We start from the raw sequence: 12566 nt of genomic DNA, 5'->3' as shown, positions 1-12566 counted from the left end.
AGTGATTTCAGCTGCTTTTCTTACTACTTCAAGTAAACTCTCTGAAAGGTTCTGTATATCTTTCAGTTCAGATAACAGAGAAGAGTGTTGTTCATATTGACTAGAGAAGATATTCATTTCCATGGTTTCTTATTAATTGTACAATGTCTATTATTATATCACTATATCATTATATCACTATATCATTATATCACTATATCATTATATGATTTCTGTTATCATTGTACAACTCTAGTGATAATTACTCTCTTCTTTTTTATTCTTCTTTTGAGTAGAGAGTAAACTTCTTTGAATCTGATTCATCACTCTCATTCTCTTTCTCACACCTTATTCATTTGTGTCCCATACATGGCATTTGCCTGGGTGTGAAGTTTCTCTTCAACAAGTGAAGCAGCATCAATCAGATGCTCTTTCACTCACTGCTCTTTATACACTATCTTTTAAGGTGTTCTAGAACCACTCTGGCATGATAACTACAAACCACTTCATAGATGAAATTATCACACTCTGGAGAAGCCTGCACTTCTCACTAGTTTTTTAGACATGCTATCAGATGTGATTCAAAGGTTGCTTGAGCCAGCATATGATTACAGGCATACGCCGGCTTCTTATATATTGTAATATCATACACTAAGTTAATTAGTGGCTGCTATGGCCCCCTTTACACTCGTAAGCAAGTTCGGAAGCGGCCGCGTTATTATCCGACGGTCGTACGTTCTTCCGAATCACAGAGTACTTATTCTTATATTTTCAGCTCAGTCAGTCAGTAACTATCTATTATAACTGAAAGAACTAGAAACTTATATACTTCAATCTCTATAAACCTGACTGCAGACACTCAGAAGTAGTTATCTGAATTATAAATAACTTTTCTAAAAGAAGTTTTAGAGAACTTATTAATTATTTATAAGACATCATTCTCTGTATCTATGACAGAGAAACTCTCTAAACTCATGAATAAATCAATCTCAGTGAAGAACATTCTTAAGCATCTTCTGTGAGATCAATCTATTTTTCTATAAGAAATACTTACTGTCTGTAAACACTCTTAAACTGAGTCTCTAGACATGATCTTCAGAGATATCTATGAACTGAAAAGAAACTTTCTTAAGCTGTAATTACTTAAGACTACTTATTAAATCACAATCTATAAAAGCTTTTATAAGTGTGTATTTGAAATTGACTCATAAGTCTGACTGTGTGATATGAAAGATGAAGAAGCTATTATTTATATAATAACAGATCTCTACTACACTGAAGTCAAGAACTGATTGAATTATCTAGAGAATAATTATAAGAGATCTTACTTATCTATTCTCAAGATCTATCTAGAGAATAAGTTAAGAGACTCTATAAGTCAGACAGAGAATATCTAAGCTGTGATTATTAATATTAGAAAAAGAGATGAGAAATATGATAAAAACTACTTACAGTACTTTATAGAATTATGATGTAAATTAAGATCTGTGAAAACAGAGCTCTGAAATAAGATCTGAATAATAATATTTATAAAGAGACTGAATAAAGATATACAGAATAAGTTTATTAAGTAAGACACTAAGTTTTTAACTCTGAAGAAACTGATAACTCTCATTTATCACTTATAAATCACTATAAGAGTCATAGATCTATGAAGAGTGAATCACTGATCAGCTCTGTAAGAGCTAGAATAACAGAGAATAGATTTATCAGAGAAAGATGATAAGATATAGAGAGATTTATATCTGACTACTAAGCAGAGAGAGAGAGCTTTATAAGCTTCTATGAATAGAGTATATAATAGAGAGACTAAGAAAAAGAAACTCTGCTTTATCTATTTTAAATCAGAATATCTTTATACAAACTGTTTAAATAAATTAAAATATAAATTTGAGAAGTTGTGAACAGAGTCAGTAACAGTCTTCTTAAGAGTCTTGAAGCTGATACCTGAATCTGTTACTTCTTTGATAAAAATACTTACTTATGAGAGGAGACTGCACTGCAGTACTGCTGTCTCATAAGTATGAAAAGTATTAATAAACTCAGAATTTCAGGTCACTGTAGTGTTTCTAAAGATTGTGAAGTGAATAAACTGAATAATGAAAACTGAGAATCTGCTCTTATAATAAGCAGAGTGTGAGAACTCAGATCTGAGAACTAAGAGACTTATAAGAGTCATCTTTGAATTATAAGATCTCTTCAGAATCTGGAGAAGATTTACAGAAACTGTGATTATTATAGACATCACAGATAACATGTACTTAAGACTTGTATAACTTTAAAGACATAATCTGCATATAGCTATCTATAAGTCAGGTTTATACTTCTGATCAGTGTTAACAGACTTACTTATAGAGATAGAATCAGTTAATACTGTAGAGTTAATTAGAGAAGATAAGCTCATCTATATAATAACTTTATAAATGTCTGAGAACTTCACAGTCATGAAAACTGAGCTTCAGATATCAGAGAAATACTGAGATCTTACAGAGATATTCAGCTCAGTAAAGATAGTTAAGCTTTCTTCTCATTATAAGAAGAATCTGATAATAGATTTGATAGAAGAGTAGAAACTCTTCTAAGAATCAATCTATAAGCTCTCTCATCATGAGACAGAGATCTTGCAGATCTATATAAAGAAGAATTTAAAGAATAACTTTATCTAATCTTCACAGATCTTCATAGAAGTCTCTGTGATATTTATAAAGAAGAAGAATAAAGAGTTCAGATTATATATAGACTACTGTAATCTGAACTTCAAGATAATAAAAAGTCACTATTCTCTATCTCTGATTAAGAATGTGATCAACTGTCTCACAGAAGCTGTTATATTCATATAACTGAATATAATTAATATATATACATGACTGTGAATACAGTCTGAGAATGAATAAAAGACTGTCTTTAGAACTGTACTGAGATTATTTGAATATCTAGTGATGTCTTTTGATCTGATTAATATCTCTACAGTATTTCAGTCTTTTATTAATAAAATACTTTATATATATCTGAATATCTTTATAATAATATATCTGAATAATGTAATGATATACTTTACAAAGAAGAAAGAATACACTGAGTATATATGAAGTGTGTTAAAGATCTTAGATAAGACAGAACTGTATATTAAGCTTATAAAGTGTAACTTCAGTGTCTGTTAGATTAATTTTCTAGAATATGTAATTATCACAGATAATATTCAGATGAAATCTTCATAAGTTGAGACTATTCTATTATGATCAGAGTTAACTAGTATTCATGAGATTCAGATCTTTCTGAGCTTTGTGAATTTCTATAGATGATTTATCTTTTTATTTATAAGAATCTTCTTAACTCTTACAGATATACTGAAGAGTGAAAACAAGAAGAAGTCATTCTATAAATGAAGAATGAAAAGATTATTGAGAAGAGAGAACTGTGAGAACTTTCTTATCTCAGAAGCTTACAGAGTCTTTGTAAGATTGAAATAAATATTTATAAATACAGTGATACTGTTTCACTTTGATCTCTTACTCTTAATCAGATTGAAGATAGATGTCTTCTTCTTTACAATTTCAGAAATAGTCTTATAACTAGACTGGCCGCTGAGATCATGAATTTCACATTTGATTTCATTTGATCTGATCTCATACATTTCTTGGCGTGAGTCCCATCAGGATCAAGCCTTAAAAAAATCTGAAAATGAATCATTTCTGAGAGAAATGATGTGAAAAATGACCAGATTTAATTCAAGAACAGTGAAATGAAAGTAATTTCTCAGAATAAACTGTGAAAGATAATCATTCTTTCAAAATCAGAATGAGACTGAGACTGAAGATCAAATTCAGTCTCATTTAATTTATTCAGTGATTGCTTATATAATCAGAATTTGGTAATGATTATTGATAACACTCATGAAACAATTAAATACATTCTTGTATCAGTTTATTCTTCACTTTCTCATGAAAACTACACTTCTCTGATATACTGTAATCAGAGGTATTAAACTATCTGATAATTCTATATTTTATAATCATGAGTTTCTTGATTATTTTCTCTTATAATTGTTCTCAGTAATAGTGATAAATATCTCAGCTTGAGTTGAACTTTCACTGCATTCTCATCTCTATCAATGAAATTGTCAGAATATCATGTATCATCAGTGCAATAGTTAAATATGTACTCTCAACAATTTTTCATAACTCTAGAATTGATTTGATGTGTAAATTTGTTGAATTATCTTAAAGATAGCAGTCAAATTCAGTTTTACAAGTATGTAGTTTTGCCTGATTTTCAGTTGTAATCAATGTATGTAAGTTCTGTTTCAAAGTTAGTATTATAGTTCTATATAATATGAAGTGTTATCAAAGATCATTACTTACTAGAGAATTGTATTTCACTGTCTTCATATCTCTAACATCTACTCAGTCAAATCTCTGATAGTTAGCATTATAGTAGTCTCAGACTAATTTGATATATAAGTCTCATTTCTTCTCTGTTCAATCTTGAGAAGTGTAGATATTAACTCAATGAAAGAGATCTAGTAGAGCTACTACAGTATAATACTCTGCAAAAGATTGTTCAGTTTTGCTGTAGTAATATACTAGTTTATTTCTTACAGTAATAATAGCCTGCACTATAGTATTATCTCAGACTGAATTTCTTTTTAAGTGATTCAACTGCTTTTCAAGATAAGTAAATAAACTATTATACATTTATCAGACTGACTGCAGCATTGATGTATGAGTGATTGAGACTATCTTTATTATCTTATAAAACTGAAACAGTAAATCAATCATATATTTCAACTGAGTTCACTTCATATCAGAAAGTTTCAATGTCTGAATCTTTTTCTGATCAGAGTGTTACACTCAATAATTAATCATCTAATGCAATTGAAGAGTCTGAACAGTCATCTCATATGTTGAACTTCATCATATTCTAACATTCTGTATTATATTCAGTGATATGACTGATTTATTTCTTTATTGAATATCATGAAATTGTTATTATTATTTAGAGAAGATATAAATTGTATTAGTAATGTTTTAAATCTGTGATATTTAAATTATTAGCTAATCTATTCAAAATTAACAGTAGTATTATTAAAAAGTATTATTAAAAAGCAATATTAAAAAGTGTTGTTAAAAAACAGTATCTTTTATAAAGTAAATATAAAAGTTACTTGAGTAATCACTTTCATCTCATTCTTATCTCAAGAATCAGTTATCTCATTATTCTTTATCTTGATGTTAAGATTCTTTATCAGTGTTTGTATCACAAGTTGAATCACATGAGCAATGCAGAGAATATGATCTTATTTATTATTTCAGAAATGCAAAACCAATTTTTACTCTAAGCTGTTTATCATAGTATAGTTATTCACAGTATTATCAGTTGTAATTATAAGAAGACTGAGACTAATATCTTAATAGTTATTTTTAAACACAGTTATTAATATCTCTGTTATATAATTCTCAGTATGACTACTGATCAATGATTCAAATTCAATTAATATCTTTTAATAAGTTCAGTTCTCATCAATATACTAATATATAACTCTTATAAATGTAAGATTATTTATACTAGTTCATGCATTCACTGTGAGAGACACTCTTCAATGATTCTTCAACTCTGATTCTAGATATTATCTACTGACTTTATAGTGTGTCTTAAGATTGAACTGAAGACAGAATCAATGTGAAATATGAAGATTTAAATTAAGCATTTGAAGAAGTGTTCACAATTCAGAGTTTTTAATTGATTGAAGAGAAAGATTGAGAGATATATACATATGAAGTAATTATTCATAGAAGTTATCAGATGAGAGTTATGAAATCAGAGTACTGATATATAGTTGTTTTCACATGATTTTCTTCAAATTAGCAAGTTAGTGTTACTAAAAATCATTATCTGATAGAGTAACTTATCAGCTCAGTGATAATTTTCTGATTGTTTTTCTTTTATTATCTACATTCTGATGACTTCAGATATCAGAAAATTTCTTCACAGTTATAATCAGTTTATAATAAATGTTTCTGAATAAAGTTACAGTGATTGTAGTAGAGAGATGACTCTTCAGTAATTTATAATACAATCTGTTGATAATTATTTCATAGTTTATCTCAGTATTTGTGTTAAGTTTTTCATAAATTTCATGACCTGAAATCAGATATAAACAATGAAGTGATTATTTATTATAATTAAAAGAGAGCATTCTGTATTGAATTGTAAATAATATAGACTTTGTAATTCACAGTGATTTCTTAAAGAGTTTATGAATCTTCAATAGAAGTAAAAGAAGTGAAAGAAGTAAATTCAGAAGATATGATAAGAATTTAAGAAAGATGATAATTTATTTTCAATAACTGATCACTGATGTGTGTAAGAAGAATTAATATAAGAGAAAATAATCTTCTTTCTTAGCTTAGTTATAATTTTAGTACTAACTCAGATTGAATATCATTAATGTATAAAAGTAAATAAATAATCTTGATTAATCTCTGTCATATTTCTTGAAATATATTAATATTATGAAAGAGAGTGTTATCAAATTATGTTATCAGATAATATTATTAACAATATATTAATATTATGAATATCAATGTTGAAAAAATATTGATACTTATACATTATAGTGACATGATAGTTGAATATATATATATATATTATTTCTGATATTGATAATTGATTACAACTTGTACAATAATTTTTGAAAACTTAAAATTAATTTCAATTATTAACTAATAGTTACAAACTTATAACTAACTAATATAAAAAGAAAAAAACTTTTTCTACTTATTATCTTTCTTCTCTTTCTCATTCTTCTTATCATTCTTTATAATTCACTTCTCATTCTTATTCTTCTTCTTCTTCTTCTCATCTGAGATGATAATTATCTTAAAATCTCTCTCTGCTGTCTTCTCAGAGAAGAGTTCCTGCTGCTCTCTCTCAGCCAGGTTAATCTGTATTTTAAAATCCTGCATTTCCTGGTCTGCTATCTCAGGTTCCATCTCAGTGATAAGCAGATTGACATACTCAGAGAGTAGAGCTGTCTTCTTAATATTCTGAATCATGAAGTGCATTCAAGATCTGAACAAGGCTTCAATTTTCTTCTTCTCTGTCAGCTTCTGCTAATCAATTAGAGAACAGAAGTGTTACTAAAAATCATTATCTCTTAATAAAAAACTTATCAGTTTTGACTTCTTTATCTCTTACTTTAATACCTTCTCAATCTTCTTCTACTACTGCTTATTTATAGTAATACTTTTCTTCTCTCTCTCTCTCTTCATCTTGATCTTAAATCATTCTCAGAACTTCTTCTGATCTTATCACTGCTGTATAAGACTCTTCACTGTCTTCTTTTTCAATCTCTCATGAGTAGTGTTATTCATATTATTTCTATACTTAGTTCAGTCTAAATCTATCAGAAGTGTTACTTAAAATCATTATTATTCTACTCTCTTACAGAGTCTCTTCAAGACATTATAATATGTCTTATAATCTGTCTCTCTGTGCTTGAACATCTTCTTCTTCTCTTTCTTCAATCTGTGACAGCACTCACGCGCCTTGATGATCTGCAGGACCGCAGAATATTTGAAGAGAGATGACATGATTGATTTTAATAAGTGTTGAGAGAGAAGTGAAGGCAGGCAATGATATAATAATAATGATGATGATGATAATAATAATGATAATAGTAATGATGATAATGATGATGATGATGATGATGATGAAAGAAGAAGTGTATTGAAATATATTATTGACTTATCAAACATAAAGAGATAAAGAAACTATTAACAGCTTTCAGAGATGTACAGAAACAGCTACAGTGTTGCATAGTAACATTATCTTCATTCAATGCATGCACTATTGGTATTCTTTGTATACATTTATTATATAAGAAATACATGCAGAAAACAGATCTTTGTTGCTAGAGAGAATGATTGCAGCAATTCTCTGTTTTCATATTATAAAGATAAGTTATTCTCATTTCTTTCTTCTCTCTTTTCTCTTCTTCTTCAACTCATCACTAAGTTCAAGCTGATATGAAAACTATTAAAACACTCATAGAAATCCTCAAATTGAAGAGTATAGACTAATCAAATTTTAAATGCAGATGAATCAAATTAATTCAATAATACTAGTTATTCATCTTCTTCTCAATAAAATAATAGGTGTATCTTTTCTCTTCTCCTCTTCAAACAAAACATAGCTTGTGAAAAGTGAGTACCACGCCAGGGCATAATGATCAACACAGCCCCAGCACACAGAGCTGTATACACACAGTGTGTACTGAACTGAGAGACTGTGTGAGTTGCAAACTGACAGCAGCATCTCAGAGAGAGTCATGCAGTGTGAAAAAGCTGCAACTCTCAGCTATGTATGCAGAGAATGAATTGCTGCAGTAAGTACATATGCATTGCATGAAAGTAATGCTTTTTAATAATACTCAGTCTCTGATATCATGAAAATAGAGTCTCTCTGTGAGATCTGTTTTTATCAGAAGTTGAGAAATCTTATATTTCTCAAGATCATCTTCACATGCCTTGTCTGTGAAATCAATGAGAGAAATCATTGATTTCAGTGTTCTGCTCTTAATGTCATTCAAGTGGCAGCAGAGTTCACCCTGGCCACACTTTTTAAGTGTATATTTTCTAATTATTCACATTTATACAGATATATACTGATTATTTATTAGATAATATTAAGATAATAGCTCATCACAGCTGTGTTATTCTCACTGTGAGAAATATATAATTGATGATAAACATTGTAAAGACTCTGAGAAGTGAGTATTTTGAGAGTACTGCAGCTCTGTGATCTTGATTTTTTTTTATTTTTATTTTTTATTTTTTTCTTTTTCTTTTCTTTTTTTTTTTTTTTATTGTGATTTTTTCTTGTGTTTATTTTGTTTTTTGTTTTTTATTTTTTTTTTGTATTTTATGTTTTTTTCATAATTAAAATTATATGAATTATAATCTGTGTTCAGAAAAGTAATGATATTTGATAATACTCTCTATTGAATTTTCAACAAATGAGCACTATGTTATGATATTATGTAAGTGAGAAATGATTTCATGATCTTATTTAATGCCATTCTCAATAATGAGATCAGAATGAAAATGTGACTAAGAATTCAAACATATTCTTTATCTGAGACTAGATTTTTATTTGAAAAGTGAATCTGAGACCTTTAATATTTGAAATAACATGATTTGAGATCAATGTAATGAACACAAACCATGATCAGAAGTAATGCTTTTAGGCAACGTGACAACTATAAAGTTTGGTCCTGGTCTCAGACACGGTCACACAGTCAGTCTAGTCATACATGCAGACAGTCAGTCTTCAAGACTCTGCTATAACTGTATATACTCTGATATTCAGCTTCTCTGAAGTCTGTGCATTTCTGACAGTTTTTATATTAAATATAACAATTATCTATACTGCAGATATAATACTCTCTGCTTCTTTAAAGAGAGAAATTAATAGTTGTGAAGAGAATAAGTGTCACAGATATTGAGAATATAAGTATGAATTTTCTTTGTTTTTTCTTTATTAATCTCTAAATTATGTTCATAGTTCTGTTTTTATTTTCTTTATTTTTTAGTTTTAATGAGAGTATGATTTCTTCTTTTCTTTGTATACATTGTGAACTGTTCATCTCAGTAGAAACTCATTATCTTATAGACTAGAGTTTGTAAATGACAGTATTAATATCTTTATTATAATTAGATTCTTAGTGAAGATCATGTCATTCTGACTTATCAGAATTCACAGTATAAAAGTCATGTCTCAGCTTCTGCAGATATCTTATCTGCTCAGATAATTCTCAAATGAACTTATTTATCTTATCAGAATATTCTTATCACTGAATCTTGAATCAGAGATTATAATCTTGCTTCTCTGAGTTAATAATTTCTTTGATCTGATATTCTCTTTCACTCTCTAGTACTTTATAAACAGAGTAATGAGTCACAGAGTTCTCTTCTAAGAATTTCTTATATTTACAGAGTAAAGAGATATAAAAAATATTATATATCTGTAACTCAGATAACAGTTTCAATCTATAGAACTGTGAGCTAACTTTCTTCATAATCTTGTAAGACTCTGTCTGTAAGAGATTCAGCTTCTTACTAGATCTCTGTATAATAATGTTTTCTAGACTCAGTCAGACTCTATTATCTTTCTTAAAACTCTTTATAATATACTTAAAGTTATAGTATCTCTTCTGATACTTCTGAGTCTTTCTCAAGAATTTACAGGCTTTCTCTTGAATATTCTGAATTCTCTCAGCTTGTTCACAGATATCATCACACTCTATAGTGTACTGTCATAGGTTTATCAAGATTATTCATGAATAAGTCTTAGTAAGTATCTTAAAGAGAGTTTTATCTGTACTGACATACTTTAAGTTATTGTATATAAACTTTATAAGTAATAATCAATGCACTCAGTTATGCTAATTGTAATTAACAAAAGCACTGCAGATACTGTTTTAATATACTTATCAGATATTCTATCTAATCATCTATCTGTTGATGAAAAGCTGTGCTTAGATCTCATAAAATCTTCAGTATAATTATCAGATTATATCAGAACTTCTCTGTGAAGATTAATTCTCTGTCTGAGATAATATTTACAGACAATTCATACAACTGAATCACATCACAAATACAAATATAAGCTAAATTCTTTAACTTTAAGTTCTTGTGAGTGAGTATAAAGTATGTTATCTTGATGAAGTGATTCACTATTATCAGTACACTGTCAAAGCAGGTATTATATATATTCTTACTTTCAGAGAGAGTTATAAGAGTATTCATTTCTAGCTATTCTCAAGGTTTCTGTGAAATGAGTAGAGAAGTAAGTTCTTTATATAATCTGAACTGTACTATTCACAAATTCTGATAAATAGTATAAGAATTCACTATCTTCTTCATAAGTTCTCATATCTTTGATCAGAAGTATTTTCTTATAAGCAACTCATGAGTTCTAGTATCTGTAAAATAATCTACTAGAGAAGAGTCATGATATCTTTTAATAAGTTCTATGTATAGAATCTTATTCATAGATATATAAACCTAACTCTCTCTTCACAAGAGATTATTTAAGTCACTTCAATTCTTTATTTCAGCAGAATTCATTTCTGCTGTAAGTAGTTGCTGAATATACTGAGTATATTTATTCTTCAGTTATAGTTCAGACAATCTGAATAGAAGATCTTATGAAAACTTATACTCTATTTCTTCTTACATCAGGTCTTCTACAGTGCGTCTCAAAGCCTGTAAATTCTTCAGATTATGAGTACTCTCTTCAAGAATTCTCATGAAGATTCTCAGAGTATTAACTCTCAGCATTATAGAGAGTAGTTATACTAGACTGGCCGGCGGGACCATGAATTTCACATTTGGTCCCATTTGATCTGGTCTCATACATTTCTTGGCGTGAGTCTCACCAGGACCAAGCCTCAAAAAAATCCGAAAATGGACCATTTCTGAGAGAAATGATGTGAAAAATGACCAGATTTAATTCAAGAACAGTGAAATAAGAGTAATTTCTCAGAATAAACTGTGAAAGATGATCATTCTTTCAAAATCAGAATAAGACTGAGACTAAAGATTAAAATCAGTCTCATTCAGTTCATTCAGTGATTGCTTATATAATCAGAATTTGATAATAATTATTGATAATACTTATGAAACAATCAAATATATTCTTGTATAAGTTTATTCTTCACTTTCTCATGAAAACTACACTTCTCTGATATACTGTAATCATAGGTATTAAACTATCTGATAATTTCATATTTTATAATTATGAGTTTCTTGATTATTTCTTCTTATAATTGTTCTCAGTAATAGTAATAAATATCTTAACTTAAGTTAAACTTTCACTTCATTCTTACCTCTGTCAATGAAATTGTCAGAATATTATATATTATCAGTGTAATAGTTGAATATATACTCTTAACAATTTTTTATAACTCTAGAATTAATTTAGTATGTAAATTTATCAGATTATCTTGAAGATAGCAGTCAAATTCAGTTTTATAAGTATATAATTTTATCTGATTTTCAGTTATAATCAATGTATACAAGTTCTGTTTCAAAGTTAGTATTATAGTTCTATATAATATGAAGTATTATCAAAGATTGTTACTTACTGAAAAATTGTATTTCACTGTCTTCATATCTTGAACATCTGCTCATTCAAATCTCTGATAGTTGATATTATAGTAGTCTCAGACTAATTTAATATACAAGTCTCATTTCTTCTCTGTTCAATCTTGAGAAGTGTAGATATTAACTTAATAAGAGAGATCTAGTAGAGCTATTACAGTATAGTACTCTGTAAAAGATTGTTTAGTTTTGCTGTAATAATATACTAGTTTATTTCTTATAGTAATAATAGTCTGCACTATAGTATTATCTCAGACTTAATTTCTTTTTAAGTGATTCAACTGCTTCTGAAGATGAGTAAATACACTGTTATACACTCATCAGACTGACTGCAGTATTGATATATAAGTGATTAAGACTATCTTCATTATCTTATAAAAATGAAATAGTAAATCAATTACATATTTCAACTGAGTTCACTTC

At 28.4% G+C, this 12566-nt stretch overlaps 1 protein-coding gene across 1 annotated transcript; it reads right to left on the bottom strand.

Moving 5' to 3' along the window:
• Window positions 1-6803: 6803 nt before the first annotated feature.
• Window positions 6804-7034, bottom strand: BDBG_17160 (uncharacterized protein; the record flags this gene model as incomplete). The annotated part of the gene is made up of 1 exon (XM_031724944.1): window positions 6804-7034. One exon carries the CDS (start codon window positions 7032-7034, stop codon window positions 6804-6806), a length of 231 nt encoding a protein of 76 aa, XP_031578658.1.
• Between the last annotated feature and the right edge of the window lie 5532 nt (window positions 7035-12566).

The sequence above is a fragment of the Blastomyces gilchristii genome, assembly GCF_000003855.2.
Source record: "Blastomyces gilchristii SLH14081 genomic scaffold supercont1.9, whole genome shotgun sequence".
NCBI classification, from domain to species: Eukaryota; Fungi; Ascomycota; class Eurotiomycetes; order Onygenales; family Ajellomycetaceae; genus Blastomyces; species Blastomyces gilchristii.
The sequence above is the reverse complement of the archived record's forward strand: the minus strand, read 5'-3'. Positions and strand labels throughout refer to the sequence as shown.